The sequence below is a fragment of the Brienomyrus brachyistius genome, chromosome 5 (genome assembly GCF_023856365.1).
Source record: "Brienomyrus brachyistius isolate T26 chromosome 5, BBRACH_0.4, whole genome shotgun sequence".
NCBI classification, from domain to species: Eukaryota; Metazoa; Chordata; class Actinopteri; order Osteoglossiformes; family Mormyridae; genus Brienomyrus; species Brienomyrus brachyistius.
In genome coordinates this window covers 37,456,936-37,473,844 of record NC_064537.1, presented here as the reverse complement: position 1 = coordinate 37,473,844, position 16,909 = coordinate 37,456,936, and the positions used below count along the sequence as shown (strand labels likewise).

General features: G+C 39.3%; 2 protein-coding genes across 3 annotated transcripts; one reads left to right on the top strand and one right to left on the bottom strand.

The window, feature by feature from the left end:
- Positions 1-375: 375 nt before the first annotated feature.
- Positions 376-5,099, bottom strand: nif3l1 (NIF3 NGG1 interacting factor 3-like 1 (S. cerevisiae)). Of its 2 annotated transcripts, none has more exons than XM_049014009.1 (6): positions 3,828-5,099; positions 1,912-2,053; positions 1,679-1,802; positions 1,420-1,558; positions 811-894; positions 376-664 (listed from the first exon to the last, which is right to left on the bottom strand). In XM_049014009.1, exons 1-6 carry the CDS (start codon positions 4,525-4,527, stop codon positions 480-482), a joined length of 1,374 nt encoding a protein of 457 aa, XP_048869966.1. In that variant the 5' UTR covers positions 4,528-5,099; the 3' UTR covers positions 376-479. The 2 variants fall into 2 exon arrangements, with proteins under 2 accessions (XP_048869966.1, XP_048869965.1); XM_049014008.1 differs by having other exon boundaries at positions 1,897-2,053; positions 3,828-5,094.
- Positions 5,100-5,297: 198 nt separating this feature from the next.
- Positions 5,298-12,636, top strand: LOC125742212 (phosphatidylinositol transfer protein beta isoform-like). Its single transcript, XM_049014015.1, has 11 exons — positions 5,298-5,617; positions 5,995-6,025; positions 6,210-6,355; positions 7,184-7,275; positions 7,579-7,586; positions 7,693-7,767; positions 7,866-7,949; positions 8,435-8,512; positions 9,929-10,036; positions 10,331-10,453; positions 10,878-12,636. Exons 1-11 carry the CDS (start codon positions 5,598-5,600, stop codon positions 10,923-10,925), a joined length of 813 nt encoding a protein of 270 aa, XP_048869972.1. The 5' UTR covers positions 5,298-5,597; the 3' UTR covers positions 10,926-12,636.
- The last annotated feature ends 4,273 nt before the right edge of the window (positions 12,637-16,909 follow it).

Sequence of the window (16,909 nt, the reverse complement as noted above, 5' to 3'; positions counted from 1 at the left end):
TTGAATTTGTTTCCCATTTACATTGTATAACAGATACCTCCCTGCGCTAACACGTTTACTACTGGGTGCAGAAAGTAGTAGAGCTTGTTCTTAAGTATCTGATGTTACCATGCCAAACAAAGGCATGCTGTGAAATGGTTATTTAGTAACTACATTAATATTCTAAAAATACAGGAACCTTAAACGATTGTACTGTTAGGTGTTTTAACAGTAATTTAATTTATATGAAATTTGTCAAGACCCAAAAATTGAAGTGTAGTGTGGCATGTAAAACATTAAATAGTGCAGGTAGTTATAACATGTAGCACTTGCAAAACTATTCCAGAATTATGGTTGAAGATTACTGCCAAAGTTTAATTATATCACTACAAAGGATTATTCATATGAATCTTGTTTTTATTTGGAGGCATGCAATACATTTCAGATCAGTTGTGTGGTCTGCATTAAAGTCTCATGAATAACTAGAGACAATGATTTCCTTAGACTACTTCAAGAGGGTCCCTGTCTTTCTGTGATAATCTAATTGACACGGATTCAGGCAAATGCACCGCCAGCCTTTCCCTGAGTACAGACAAAAAGCCACGCTCGCTGTTGCTATGGTCACAGAGGATCACGCTTGTTCCTGCGGCAACAGTATCCAGGACCTCGTGATGTGACATTTCCCCTATGAGTAAGAAATACAGATGAGTCAGGCTATTGTAGATGTAGATTCATAAACTGCATATAACATGCATATACATCATAAAACAATGTCAAATTGTGAATATAGCTCTGAAATTGAACAGATAAGTTTTGATAATCTATAGCTACCTGTTACGCAGAGATCTGCCTTCACTCCTTGCAGAACTGAGCTTCCTGATCCAGCGCAAACTGCCACAGTGCTAACTGTAGACTCTAAGAAATAAAGTAAGAGCAGAGTAATCATCAACTAATGTAAGGGGGGGGAGATACCGCTCTGGTGATTAGTGTGTAATAATGCATGATGCAGTCTTACAAATGCATGTATACAGGGTAGGAGCACATAGTTAATGAGTGCGAGGTGGTCTTTTGGATGCTAGCTGGTTGCTTAGGAACATCACACTAGCAGAAAGCTTCATTACAGCTTATGAATGCAACACCGCAATCTTGAATGAAGTAATAGCATAAAACCAGATGAAAGTCTTTAAGTTACATAAGAACTGTCGGTTGGGTAACTGATGATTTCCCGGTGGCACGAATTTTAAAATCACAAAAAAATTTATAATACTGAAGTCTACTGATTTAAACCGATCCCAAACATACTTACGTCCTGCAAGAAACAATGACATTATAGAAGCTTCCATGTAATTCTACCAAATGTCAAGCATGTGTGTAAAATTTTAAATATCAACAAAAAAACCACACACTAGCTGCAGGTTGAATATGTCTGGAAAAACTTGCCAAGTGTTTGCTGGGCACCAAGAGCCAATCTCACATGACTCAATCCCAAGTGAGCTTTGACTCGATCGACTGCTGCTGCTACAGAAATAGGCTCATCCAAAATACTCCGTCTCCCCTGCCCGCAACCAGGGAGTGGTGGCTTAAAAAAAAAGTGAAAGGTGCAAATTACATCTGAAGCCTGCTGTGTACATAAGACAGCAATACTGTTTGCATGACAATTCAAAAGTGGAGTAACGATTACTGCAAATAACTTGCGTACCTTGCTGGATGGAAGAATGTTGAGACTTTGACAAGCCAATAAGTGCTTTGACAGAATTTGGACAACACCAGTCAGCTCCGAGTCCATACAGGACATGCTCACACTGTACATGTCACTGTCCGGTCTGAATAGACAATAAGGGGATGATGATAGAAGAAAGGAAACAATATACACCAATTACAGTGAATATTATAAAAATGCAATGAAAACAAAAGCACCTGGCAGCACTGAACTTAAAGGTGCGTCCTGCCTCTCGTTCCTTTAATTCAGCTAGAACTGTGTTTAGTTCTTCATGGTTTCTGACTGTAAATTCCAGCTTGTGACAGATGGGTGCACTACTGACAGCCTGATGGAGGACTGACACACTGCCACTACCTGGAAAAGAGAAATACCTACCATTACTATAAAAGCAGAGGAGAATAACATTCAGTTCACACATCTTACTGCTATAACTACAGAAAACTTATATACAAGAGTAGATATCCATCATGTATCAACAACTATTCACGTGGAGGAAATGTACTATATTTAGTAACATTTTAAAAGTTCACATACCAATGAATGCACTTCTTGGAATACAGTTCTTAACTACTTCTCCAAAAAACATCACAGGTGTATATTTATTGACTGCTTACCACTCATTTCTAATGACAAACATTTAATTAGTATTAGGAATGAGTTGTGCATCATTTTAAGACCTACACTGGCCCATTTTAAGGTGCAGTGCCACACACTTTTCAAGGATGTTTTGAAGGAAAGGACATCCTTCCATGAAGCTTACAGCTCTCCCATGTGCATGTATACCAAGTGCCAATAAGATTGTGCCAGAAAGATTAACCGTGATTATAAGATTAGAAGATGTTATGTGATATTTTCCTTGTCCTGTTCACATACTACTACACAGCATGTTGAATGGGTTTGAGTTCAGCAGCCCATACCATTCCACATGTTTATTATATTGCACCGCCAGGCAATCTGATTACGACGGCTAAAAATATAGCTTGTAAATGGCTGAGAAAGGGTGCCAAAAGTGAAATATTTGGTACTACTCAGAGTATTCAAAGAAAGGTATGGGACCCAGCAATATATATCATACAAAGGGGCAAGTAACCAGCACCACAAAATATGGTAGGTAAAGAGGAAAACGTTTTATATATACAAGCATGATTTCTAGAAGGGATGGGCCGATCCACATTTTTTGTTTCCTATCCGATACAGATTTTTACTTTAATATTTTATATAATAAATATATATTTATACTTTATATATTAGTAATTTTTAAGTGAGTAAATAAAGATAAAATGTATCCCAAAAAATATTTAATTAGGCTATTAGAAACATACATAATGAACTGTACCACCTCGTTTGTACATCTTGTTTTAAGCATTTTTAAGGCTTTTGCAGTTGTCTGAATATCTTCCAACCGAGAATTCGCAAGGGGCGAATGTTTAAAATGCCCCAAAATATTTCTCCCTCTGGCAACAGCGTCATTTACACTTCGCTGCAATAGCAGCGCTCGTGTATAACAAGCTGTAGCGAGTGAGTAAAACAGCCGAAGCTGGCGACTAGTTATGTTAAAAGCGTAAAATAACTAATCTGATTTTCTTACGCTTCCCCTACTGAGATTGGTGTGCGCATGGCGTCACAGCAGGCGGTAGTCAGCACTCACACTCACTGAGTGGCAAGTAGACATAGACTGCATTAGCGTTCGGCTTGAATGCCGCAAAAAAACGCATAAAATAAGAAAAGCTGTTGCAAGATTGATTGTACAAATAGATTTAACACGAAATAAGAGCTCTCTTTTCAGAGACCGCCAAAAACTAAATAACTAAGTATTGGACTTGGATCTGTCATGTATGGCCGATACCCAACCCGAGGTCTGGATCGGTCAAGATACCGATCCAAATATCGGATCGGTGCATCTCTAATTTCTAGTATTTCTAATATTACAAAGATGAAATAGAATTCATTTATCATATGCTGCATGTAAATTTTATAACATCTATGCCACATACTTGAATATATAATTTTTACATACGTTTAGAGAACAGGTACCAGATACAGCACTCAGCATATCTCTAGGAGAAACTTCCCATAAAGCAAATTTTGTGGTTACTATATGTACTGTATCTGAGTGTCTTTTTCTTACCTACTCCTCCAATCAGCCAGTCGTTGATTCCACCTTTCACGCTATCCAATGAAGTGTGGGGAGAGTAGACTGCAATTCCTGCTTCAAGCGCCCGAATGGCTAACTGTTGCTTCCAGTCCTTCTGAACTAATCGTTTAAATGGTCGAAACAGTGGGGGGTGGTATGAAATAATGAGGTCACAGCTCATATCTTCGGCCTCCTCCATGACGGCTATTGTCAGGTCATTAGTCAACAAAATGGTTTGGATAGGACGAGGTCTACTGGGTTCGACCAAGAGGCCAACATTGTCCCATGGTTCAGCCAACGACAATGGAGCTAGCTGCTCCAGCACTCCCAAGACATCAGCTAAAGTCATAGTTATATGAGACTGAATAGAGTGACAGAAGGCAGACGATACTGAAAAGAAATCAGGAAATAGCACTGAACAAAGAGAGCAACGATAAGATTTAAAACTACAAATGTGTGTGAAAGACGTACAATACTTTGAACACAATAATGGGAATAAAGAGAAAGGCTGGGGTAAGAAAACTGTGGGAGAAACTGATAGTGTACGAACGAATAAGGGATTATGCGGGAATGACCAAAGAGTGGCGTTGGCCAGTCTGTGTGCCAGTCGAAACAGTCTCATAGAGGCTTTCAACCATCCACCAGGCATCTGTTTGGATTCCGGTGTACAGCGTAAAAGAGAAAAGCCTGGCATTAAACCAAAAAGGCCGGACAAACACTTGCTTGAGAGTTTTATAATTAATCACACAAAGTACACAAAGTACACTACGAGGACATTATATCCCCCATCAAATACCATCAACTAAAATGGAACATTACTGTAGGATCTGGTTTCATATTTAAATAAGAGTGATAGTTTTGTTACTTAATGAGGTTCATGCTAAAAATATCACAAACTGGCTAAGAGCAAGACTTTGCTAATAGGGATCCTGAAAAAAATGTCGGCAACATTACAGAATTTAATTTCTCTCATCTAGAGTAATAAAACAGCGAAAGAATTGGCAATATTGATACTTCTCTTTGATTCGGGTCACGACAGGAGAATAACTGGTCAAGTTCAAAACCATGCTAAGAATTATTACCTAGGGCGATACTATCTAAATCACTGGTCCCGTCTTGTATACATTAAGTTAAATATTATTTAACAAGAAAAATGCATTGCTAGTCCACACAACCAAATAAAAGCAATTCAACTACAGTTCAAGATACCAATTCGAAATACTATATTATTATGGTATAACGATGGGGTCGTTCCACCGAGACGTGATGAAATAACACACCCAAAAAGTTAGTGAACGAAGAAAAGAGGAAGGGGCTACCGAAAGACTTACATACTACACTTCACTTCCACTTCTGTGACAAGAAACACACCTGTTTAACCTTCTTACAAAGTACTTCCTGTGTTGAGTGTTTGTGATTGGTCGTTAAAGAGATATTATGTGACGTCATACCGGTTTACGCGTTGCGACCGCTTTGATTGGTTCTTCTTAGGCAGCCGCTTTTAGCGGGCCTCCGCTTACGCCCTAATCGATTGTATGTTTGTCTGTTTGTTTGTTTATTTATTTGTTTATTGTCCTCCTTGACGGAAGAGGCGGTCGGATGGAGCAGCATCGTTCACTCCTTCGCAAGATGGATGGTCACTCTGTTTGACCAAAAGCGCCAGGCAGCCTTCTCGCAGGCCTGTCCATGACGTGTAATAACGTGCCGCTCATATTTCCGGCGAACAGATCCTGTTGTTGAATGTAGCCATTGGCCGGATTCGGTATGGTACTTATTAAAGAATAGTGAGTATTGATTGAAATTCCTCTTTCGTGCTAGGTATACATTTATCAATGAAAACGACAAGGATTTAAACAAAAAGCAAAAATGAGAATTAATGGAGATTTTAATAGAATTTAACAGGCGCTTTGTTTATGGTCTGTAAATCTAGCTCATAATATTCTTTTTCCAGCTAGCTGCTCATTGCAGCTGCTCACGCCATTATGTTAATCACAGGATAGCTCGCTGCATTTTGTATACTGTATTTAATTTGTATTTTATTTTTAATCTTTCTTAGCATATTGTTGTAAAGTTATGAGCCGGTATCCTATAGTGTAGCGTATTGTTGACTTTCCGTAGTGCACAGTCAGAAATTGATGCAAGGCTTTTGTCTTTTCCACAGCCAAGTAGTGCTGCCGTGCTCTGTCGAAGAGGTAAATAATGATGCTAAATAGCTACTCATTTGTAATTGGCTGGGTGCCAGTTTTCAGTTGCACTCGTTTAATGTCCATTGTACGTTACATTGCTCCGTTTCATTGCACTTGTATTGCTTTATCCTAGTTTATCCGTTTCAGTTTCCTTTGAGCTAATCTGTCTTTCAACTTGATCTTTTCTAAGTACCAGATCGGTCAATTGTTCTCTGTTGCTGAGGCCAGTAAGAACAACACAGGAGGCGGGGAGGGCATTGAAGTGCTCCGAAATGAACCGTATGAAAACGAAGGCGAGAAGGGACAGTACACTCACAAAATGTACCACATACACAGGTCAGCATATCAATTCCATGCACCCTTTTGAAGATCCAGTATGTATTTGTATTTAGACTTATCGCTGTTTTTATTTTAAGTGTATAATTAGTCTATTTGTGCCATAACTAGATCCATATGTTAATTAATGTCAATAAGTAATTAATTTCACAGTAACTTTTTATTCTTCATGTCTAATGGCTACAGGTGGTTCAGTGGTTAATGGGTATGTAAGCAGAATTGGGAGAAATCCAGGGAGATTGGGAATGTTGGCAGATATAGCCTAGTCAGTCAAAATGAGTTACCTTACATATAGATGTTGATATGGAATAATTTTAGGTTTCTGGAATGAAATCATTAATTAGTAATTAATAGTCTGTTCATCTTAGTAACTGGAATTTAAGGAGAGAAACAGGGTGAATGGGGTTCCATTTCATTTCAGGACCCATACACAGAAAACAGTCATACATTAAGGGTGGTATTATAATTATTTCCGCTAAGAGGAAAATGCACAACACCTGAACTGAATAAGTAAATTCATATACTGAGTTGGAGGCTGATTCAGCCCTACAACCTTAAAGGTGTGAGGTGACAGCATTACCCACTGATCGTTTGTGCCACCTTGTTATAGAGTATAATTAATGATGAAACATCCATGTGTATAAATTATTATATATAAAATATTCATTAATTTCCCTCAAGAAAGTTGTGGGCAAACAACCATTTTATCAAGTATTAAACAATTCTGCTGTTTCTGCTGAAAGCAGGGTTAAGGTTTAGTCTCTTTCCAGTTAACGAGAATTTGCAGTACATTGCATTGCATTTATTGCTCTTTTGATTCTCTTGCAGTAAGGTACCAAGTTTCATCCAGATGTTTGCCCCGGAAGGAGCTTTGGTCTTTCACGAGAAGGCTTGGAATTCCTATCCTTACTGTCGCACAAGTCAGTCTTTAAAGCCTGTCGATTTGTTTTCACAGTCCACAGTAGAGATCAAGTTTACTTACTCATTTCACACAGTCAAAACAAAATAATATTTCTACACACAAATGTACTACACTCTACACCAAATCTAATCCCTTAGAACTCTTTTACGGTAATTTGTACTGAGCAAATGCAGATAATACATGTTCCAGAAAAAGTGTATATTTTGTATATATAGTATGTACCCTGAACATTTTCAGTGATTATTCCTTTTTTTGTGGCTTGGCCGTCAATCCATCTCCGGATGTCATGATAAATATACAGTTGTGACGGTGAGTGAACATCTAGCTTCTCTGATGCCTTGTGTATTGATTTTGTCTTTCTGTAGTTTTAAGGGTGAAATGGGGATGACAGTGGTAGTGTAATTTGTCTTTGCAGAATGAATACATGAAGGATGACTTTTTCATTAAGATAGAGACTTGGCATAAACCTGACCTGGGAACAAGTGACAATGTGAGTGCTAGCTGTGATGTCTGTTCTGGTCTGTAATTCCATTATTTAGATCCTGTTTAGTCAAGAAAAAGTGGCTAATGGCACAACTTCTCTTGCAGCCTCATGGTCTGTCACCTGAAGAGTGGGAGGAGACTGAAGTGGTACCCATTGATATTGCAGATCGATCCCAAGTTGAAGATGTTGTAAGTATCACTCCAGAGTTACATGTGGATGCTCTCTCAGTATCATGGAGTCATTTATTCTGTGTACATTTTTTTAATTCATATTAATTGTTTGGTGTGTATCTCAGTGGGTTAGGATGCTAAATGAAATCCAGTGGGGTGATTTCAGCTTTGAGCTCTTAATCTTCAGTTAATCCAGAGATTGTCTGATCCTGCTTTCTCAATTACATGTTAATCTGGGGGTAAAAGTGTCTGCTAAAATAATAAAATGTAATATAAATATAATTCAAGTCATTATTTTGTTACTTCAAGGCTGCAGCTCTGCTTAAAATCTTCTTAGAATTGCCCTGAAACAGATTCAAAACATGGAAAAAGGTCACAAATTGATTGGACTGCAAACTGAAATCTAGTTTCAGTAAATAAATCCTACATAAATACATAGAGATTTTTTTTTCTCTGAGTTCCCGAAAGAGGAAAAGATGAAATTTCCCTCTTCTGTTTCTTAGGACTACAAGGAAGAAGAAGATCCAGCCCTATTCCATTCTGAGAAAACAGGCAGAGGACCGCTGGGGCCTGGCTGGAAGGTGCGGAAATCCCTATTTAAGCAAATATTTTGGTATTTCTGTGTCATTTGTAAGGAAATCGGTACAAGAAAAATGACAATTATTTACAGATGTATAGCAGTGATATAATGAAAGAGTTGTTATAGTTCCTTTACAGTATTGACTTTTTTCAACGGTTACAAGGTAACTACAGAAAGAGTTAAACCCTGTACTGGGGCTGGGTGATATGGCAAATATTTTATCACAATAATATTTTTCCCCTATCTGTCAATATCAAAATTATCACAAGAGGGCTCCTGTAGCTCAATTGTTAGAGCTTGAAGCCCCATCCCAGATGAAGCTGGTGTACTCTGATTGAACTTGCCCTACACATTGTGCCTCTGTTTGCAGTCTGCAGACAGATCCTTGCAGATAAGCAGCCAATAAGGATTGTGTTACGAGGTGACCTCACCGTGTCATAGAAGTAAGGGTTGGAATTCCAATGAGGCGTTTCAGACAGATTATAAGAGTGGTTTCTGTGGTGAGAGTTCCACCCTTCATTACTTGTACTTGGGGCCTTAAAACTTTGCAGAGCGTCTACATACAAAGGAAAGGGGAAAGTTAGAAAAGCTTAATGAGGCCCTTTTAAATGGCAAAATACTCCTTTTTTAAAAAAAAAAAAAAAGATGTGACTGCTCAGCTGTCACTTTCTTCACCAGTCTCTTCCATGATGCCACGGAAACTGCCGCATCCTGCTGGCTCTGCTAACCCCATCAGCCTTGTTGTATGTTTGTTTGTTGCTTTGTCTTAAAACTTCCTTATCATGGTTGGAATTGCATTGTTTTCTGTGAAACCCCTGGCAGATATTATCATGAGGTGTTGGAATAGCATAGAAACCGGTGGCGGCCTCTCAGTAGTGAACTTGGCTTTGTTTGTCCCTGCTATAAATAGACATTTGCCTTTATATTAAGTTGTGCCACCCCTGCCCCCCCCCAAAAAAAAAAAAAAAAATCTAACTGTCCCACGCCATTCTTTTAAAAATACTATCAATACTATAATGTCTGGATGGTATGGCGGTATTAAAATTAGATGCTGCTCAAGCCTAGTGCTGGCTAGGGTTGTAACGGTAGAACCTCCTTCCGGATAATTTAGCTGCCACTGAATAGCATGGCGGCAAATTTCCGGGACATTGCATGTCATTTTCAGGTTTCAGGGAGCTATTGTCAATTTGCAGGAAACTCCCAGAACTCCTGGGAGACGTGGGATACCTCATATTTAAAATTTTGTACTGCAGTAAGTTGAAATATCGCTTCTATTGCCCAGCACTACTCTATAGCTTTCGATTCTGTACATCACCGTCAGAAAATTGCTAAGCTAAAGAGAGCGTTCTGACATGTAACAAAGACACTAAGTGACATGTTTGTCATACGCATCTCTTTGTCCTGCTTCTCTCTGTAGAAGGAGCTGCACAACAGCACCTGTCCCTATATGACAGCCTATAAACTGGTTACTGTTCATTTCCGCTGGTGGGGTCTGCAAGGCAGAGTGGAGAAGTTCATCCACAAGGTGAAATCGTTTTATCTGTTTTAGACCAGTTTGCCATTTCACCAATAACCTTCTCAAAACTTGTTCTATCAAATGCAGTTTGTGGAAATAGTGAAAGTTAATCAGCAGCAGCCTAAATTTTTCCAGTATGCTATATAGTTACAGTAAATGTTGCATTTAATTGTTGGAGACAACGCCATTGATATGGTTATTTGAATTGTAGGAAAATATGTGAAATATAATGTAGAGATTATATTATGCCTTGTAGGCTGAGATATTAATGCAGTCCTTACTGCTTTGTTCTTGTTTGAGTAGCAGGAGAAGAGGCTGTTCACTAACTTTCACAGACAGCTGTTTTGTTGGCTGGACCGATGGATTGACCTGTCCATGGATGACATCAGGAGAATGGAGGATGAGACACAAAGAGAGCTGGACCAGGTAGAGTGGTCGATGAATATTTAATACATTTATGGTGGCTTTTGTGCTGAGAAACAATTGTGCTTCTTTTTCTCCAGTGTAGAGGGCACACACACTCATATTATAGGAAATTTACTGCCACTGAGTTGTAAAAACAGCAATAATTGTCCTTTTGCCCCCTGGTAACATCTCAGCTTAGTGATTTATCATGAACATAGGCTGTTTGATGAAGGGTAGAATGAAAAGGGAAACATTTTTAAAAAGATGCTATGTCAAAGTAAAACATGCCCTAGGCCAACAGACACAAATCATTGGTATAGTATGAGCTGTTCCGATGTAGAGCTGTGCGCTCCATTTACGTTAGTGATACATGACAAGTCACCCTAGGCTTTTACATTTGGCTGAGAGAACCTAATAATTTTAATGCTTTTCTCTCTCGTTCTAGATGCGTAATGAGGGCTGCATCAGAGGGATGAAAGCTGGGGAAGACTAAAGTGAGATGGAAAGAAACATCGAGGGCTACATCTGTTCATTTTACCTCTGTTACACTCTCATACTCCCTCCTACTGCAGCCTGCAGATCTGTGCATTCAACATTACAGCCCTTTCTGATGGAAAGCGGTTTCGCAAAATAAGGCTAAAAGGTTGCTGACTATGTGCGTATGAATGGGCGCGTGTATGTATGCTATGGTCGCATTGTGCACCTGTTCTTTGATACTACATAATACCAAACTCGTTCAGATTATTGTTTGTAAATTTTAATTTATTTCACATCAGTAGTACTGAACCTTAACCGGTTGCATTCGCATGCAGTTTGAAAGAAATATTCATTGAGGTCCTTGTTCAGGGTCCTTTGGGGCAACTGGCAATAGAAGGTTTTTATTTATTTGATTGTTTATTTATTTATTTGTTTGTTTGTTTATGAAGAACAATACATTTCATTCCCAATATGTCAGATATACAAGAGACTGACCAGCATAACGGAAGGTAATCAGGTGGTTGGGGAGAATAGTGAGTGTCATTTTGTGTATTTTTCATCCAAACAAAAGTAATTCCAGATGTATAAACTAGAGGGTCTCGAACAAAGATGCCAAAAAGAACTACAAGACAAAGCAGGGAATTCCTGAACACTAATCTGTGGCACAAGGGCATCCATACTCTGCAAAGGAATTCCTGCGGATATAAAATTGACTTTAAAATTTTTAGTGCACATGAGTATCTGCAACACGTTAGTAATGACCAGATTGCACTAATTTGGGAAAGGAGTTACTTTCTTACTTTCTGTGTTAGCCAGCTGCCAACAGAAGTACAACGATTTGATAATGCCTCCAATGCAGCTATTGTGTGCTAGCATGCAAAATACAGTGCCATTTAAGATAAATAGTGTAGTATTAGTGGTAACAGAAATGCTTTCATTTCATGCTATATTTATTTACACATTCATTTGAGGTATATTAGGAATATTCTGCGTTTTGCATGTGGAACCATTATTCCCCCAAGCATGGTATCAAAAGGTATTAAATATTGTTATTCTGATTAAATATCAGCACTGAAGTTCACAATGCTGGTGTCATGACATGGCGCGAGTGCACACGCATGTAGGCCTGCCTGCCTGCTGCAGTTCAGGTGTCTGATGTTAATCTCTACATATAATTTACTACCAAGCTTTTGAGATTGATATGAAACTTCGTTTTATGCAAGTAGTATTGAACATATTGTTGATTTGCTGCTGTATTTGCTGATGTTAAAACTGTACAATTACTGTAACGTTTCACTGGTTATCTCAAACCAAGCCCACTTTCTTTTTTAGACTTGCAATGCATTTCATTCCTAAATTTTAACAGTCTTGTTGAACTTGGCAAAATAAATATTTCATAATTGTGTATTTTACTGAATTGTGCAATGCATATGAAGTATGAATTTTCTAATGAAATTCCTGTAAAGTAGGGCAGTATTGTCCTAAGACTGCCTGAACATGGATACTTGTTGCAGACATAGATGTTCTCACATTGTTGTGTTCTGAACATCTTTGATTCTATACTAGTACCCTGTAAAATATTTCCTCACATTTATAACTAAATATAATCATACAAACCATTTAACTGTATTAAGCTGCTTGCTGCTTGGGTTAGTTGGATGAGCTGTCACGAGAGAAAACAAGTAACATGGACAATAATAAAAACTTTATGTCATTTAATAAGTCAATGAGCTTTATTTGTGCCTTCTTTTGTAAAATTTAACTTAAATGTGTCAGTAGTCTTTTTTGCACATAAATGCTTAAATTGGTGACTATTTAGCAATATACAGTACCAGTCAAAAGGTCTTCTGACTTGGCCACCTGACCTAAGCACAGTAGTATTTTGACCAGAGAGTGAAGGAAAAGGAGCCAATGAGAGCTCAGCATGTATGTGGGACCTCCTTCAGGACAGCTAGAAAAGCAGCCCAGGAGGCCACCTCATGAAAATGGCATAGAGGGGACAGTAGGGTCAGCCAGTCTCTGGAGAAATTGGGGTTAAGGGCCTTGCTCAGGGGCCCAATGGTGAGATCACTCTGCCAACCATGGAATTTGAACCAGGAGCCTTTTGAGTTGGATGAGCTGCCCTCACCCAACAAATTAATTTTTAAACACTTTTTTGGTTAGTACCCAATTCCAAACCACTTATCCTACTGCGTCATTGGGGGTCCGGAGCCTATCCCGAAAGCAATGGGCACAAGGCGGGGAACAACCCAGGATGGGGGGCCAGCCCATCGCAGGGCACACTCACATACCATTCACTCACACATGAGCTCCTACAGGCAATTTAGGAACTCCAATTAGCCTCAGCATGTGTTTAGACTGTGGGGGGAAACCGGAGTACCCGGAGGAAACCCCACGACGACATGGGGAGAACATGCAAATCCACACACATGTGACCCAGGTGGAGACTCGAACCCGGGTCCCAGAGGTTTGAGGCAACAGTGCTAACCCCTGCATCACCTAATTCCTTTTATCCATCCATCCATTTTCCAAACCACTTATCCTACTGCGTCATGGGGGGTCCGAAGCCTATCCCAGAAGCAATGGGCACGAGGCAGGGAACAACCCAGGACGGGGGGCCAGCCCATCGCAGGGCACACTCACACACCATTCACTCTCACACGCACACCTACAGGCAATTTAGCAAGTCCAGTCAGCCTCAGCATGTTTTCTGCGGATGTGTCCTAACTATTACTGTAAATTGCTATAATTTATGTCTTAAAAACTAAAATCCTAATGCATTTTTTCATGATATCTGTGGTGGGTTGGTCTCAAATGGGATAGGACTCCATCAAGAGAACTACCTGGGTGTCATTGGTCCTTCGCAGGGCACGCACAATTTATACCTAATTTTTTTATATACAGCTAATATGAATCACTATGTAAAAATAATCAATTTAATAAAGACCTTAGCATTTTAGAAACTGATTTCTCAGTTAAAATGCAGTGGCCATCAATATAAATTAAAGATGATACTTTGACAGCAGGGATAAAGGAATCATTGTAATCATCCATAATCACTATGTGCTGCTGCTACAATTTTGGTGTGATCTGTTTCAAAATTTGATCAGTTGCAGGTCTTCGCTCAGACAGTGTGCCTACCAAGTTTGGAAAAGATATGTTAAATACTTTATACAGTTTAGTTAGCAGTAACAGTTGATCTACAACTGTGGGGGTCTGTATGTGTGTGTCTGTGTGACGCATTTATACCATTGCTATGTCTGTTATAGTTCTTACTGTTATGTCACAGAAAATGTTGATCATACTGCAAATGATAAAGTAACAAACTGAATGTAAATACTTTACACGTACGAAGCACATGCAGTGCCCTACACAATGTTTGGGACAAAGACACAGTTTTTCTTGATTTACCCCTCTGCTTCACAGTTTAAAAATTCGGTAACACTTTACATTAACTGCACCTTCATGATGCTTTTATAATGCATTCATAGAACATTCAGTGCTCCTGCATAATGCATTTATAGAGCGTTCATAAGAAGCATGCAAATATACCTTAATATCATAACATATTGTAACAGTCTTAATATACACTAAAAGCAAACATTATATGATAATAACAAACATTATAATCATTTAATCTGATAATGTTTGTATTTAATGTTTATTAAAGCTGTTAATGTATTTTAGGATTATGCTAACTATGAGTGTACTTGTGTTATGAATGTACTATGACAGTGCACTGAATGTTCTGTTAATGCATAATGAATGTTTTATGAAGGTGCAGTCCATGTAAAGCGTCACCAAACATTCAAATCAAACAATTCAGACATATATACAACACATACAAAATGCACAATTATCCGAACAACATCAACAGAATAAATAAATTGACATGTAAGTGGAATGCACAATAAATGAATAGCTGTAGTTATGTGTCACTAGTAGGTCTCAGAGCATTCAGGTAAAAACACATTTATTGGCTTTCGCATTTCCACTTGGTCCATCCAGTAGAAGAAATTTACAGAGGTTGGGGGTGTGGGAGGAGTAAGGATTAGATTAGGGAGGGGAGACGGGGCTGTCTGGGGAATATACATTATTGTCCTGCTGACAGCATCCTGTCCAGTTTGTAATATCTCTTGTATCCATTATCAGTAAAAGTTTCATTGTGAAAAAGTAGGTGAATATTAATCTTCTATGATTGATGTGGAGATTAAGCTAAATTTTGCCTCTTTTCCATTGTCTAGAACATTTATACAATGTATAGACAACTGCCAATCTAGAGGAAGCAAAGGAAATGAGGGGTAGAACTGATATTAAATGCAGATTCTGCAACTTAGGTGTCATTGGAAATGACTTAACCAGCTCATGTCCTGTCAAGCTTAGGTCACGCCTAAAAACCCTGGGTCCAGGTGTTCATTATTTTGGCAACCATGTCTAGAAGAACAGATCCTAGTGACTTTGAGTTAGGGATACATTTGTCAGGAGCTTCAATGACAAACTGCTCAACTTGCTGAGGTTTTACAAGGAACAGTGGCTATGGAGATCTGTCATGGAAGTCTGTAGGAGGGTCACAAACCAGGCATAGCTGTGGATGGAAAAACATGCACTCATTAAGCATAGTGTCTGCTCATGATTTGTGATGCCAGGCAAAACAGAGGAAACTTCACATCTGGCCTCTAATGTCAATCTGAGCTGCAAACAGGTAGTTTAGTCATGTGTCTGTTATACATTTCAGAAACTGACGCTTTGGTCAAGTTGAAATGTATGAACTCATTGCTGTACATAGAAATTCAGAAAAGACAGACAGTAGCTGACTGAGCTGTGGGGAACAGTTTGGGTTATCCTTTGCCCTGTTCTTAGCAAGTGCAAGGATATATGTTTTGCACAACAAAACAACCCTAGAGGCTTAAGTATTCATTTCCGATGGTGGAGGTGACTGTAGGGTGCCTTTTCTTGGTATGATTTATACCCACATCACACTTTAAAGGGGAAGCTAAATGCCAAAATGAAGCTCTTGAAATATTCTTGCTCTGTGAGCTGTCTGTGGGGGTGGTGCAGTGGTTAGCACTATTGCCTCACAACTCTGGGACCCGGGTTCGAGTCTCTGCCTGGGTCACATGTGTGTGGAGTTTGCATGTTCTCCCCATGTCATCGTGGGGTTTCCTCCAGGTACTCCGTTGTCCCCCCCACCGTCCAAAAACATGCTGAGGCTAATTGGAGTTGCTAAATTGCCCATGGGTGTGCATGTGTGAGTGTGCCCTGCAATGGGCTGGCCCCCCGTCCTGGGTTGTTCCCTGTCTCGTGCCCATTGCTTCCGGGATAAGCTCCGGACACCCCGTGACCCAGTAGGATGAGTGGTTTGGAGAATGGATGGATGAGATGTCTGCTGGTAGTTCAGTTTTAGAACTAATTGGCTATTTACAGTAACAAGGAAGTCGGGTTTTCAGTCAGTTCTCCTACACTACATACAGACAAACACAGTCCCCAAACCCACAGCTTACTGTTAGTATACATCACATAGCAGAACTGTTCACACCTCCTATAATGTGTTTTACAAGTAAAAACTCTTGTGGTCAGTTACCCAGATAATCTGGCGCCAGCTGCTGCATTTTTCTGATGGTGTGTTATGTAATTTTGGAGTACTGTACATCCTGTTTTTCTAAGAGCATAGCTCTCCCAAGCCACTATACTGAAGTCCTCAAGGTATAACCTCTACAGTTATCTCAGTGAAATACCGGCAATTCATGACTGTGTTCTGTGAGGCCAAATTCACCACTCAAGTTGTTCATGGTCCCTGGGATTTTACTATCACTCTTCTTCCAATTTCTCACATTCCTTATGACTATATTTATCCACTGTCTATCTCCAAGTCACAACCTATGGACTAATACATGAACAAAACTCTTAGTAAGGGATTTCCTAAGGTGTCCCTGTATAAATCACCAATTAACACCAAATTCTGTTATGTGCTACTACTGATCCCAGCCCTGTAGAAAAGAT

Excerpts from the sequence above, each read along its gene's own strand:
- nif3l1 (XM_049014008.1), bottom strand. The coding sequence starts at position 4,527 with ATGCCAGGCTTTTCTCTTTTACGCTGTACACCGGAATCCAAACAGATG. Across the intron at positions 895-1,419 it reads TGGTGCCCAGCAAACACTTG|AGTCTACAGTTAGCACTGTG; the intron begins GCAAGTTTTTCC and ends TTTATTTCTTAG. Across the intron at positions 665-810 it reads GGCAGATCTCTGCGTAACAG|GGGAAATGTCACATCACGAG; the intron begins GTAGCTATAGAT and ends TCTTACTCATAG.
- LOC125742212 (XM_049014015.1), top strand. The coding sequence starts at position 5,598 with ATGGTACTTATTAAAGAATA. Across the intron at positions 6,026-6,209 it reads TGCCGTGCTCTGTCGAAGAG|TACCAGATCGGTCAATTGTT; the intron begins GTAAATAATGAT and ends ATCTTTTCTAAG. Across the intron at positions 6,356-7,183 it reads AAAATGTACCACATACACAG|TAAGGTACCAAGTTTCATCC; the intron begins GTCAGCATATCA and ends ATTCTCTTGCAG.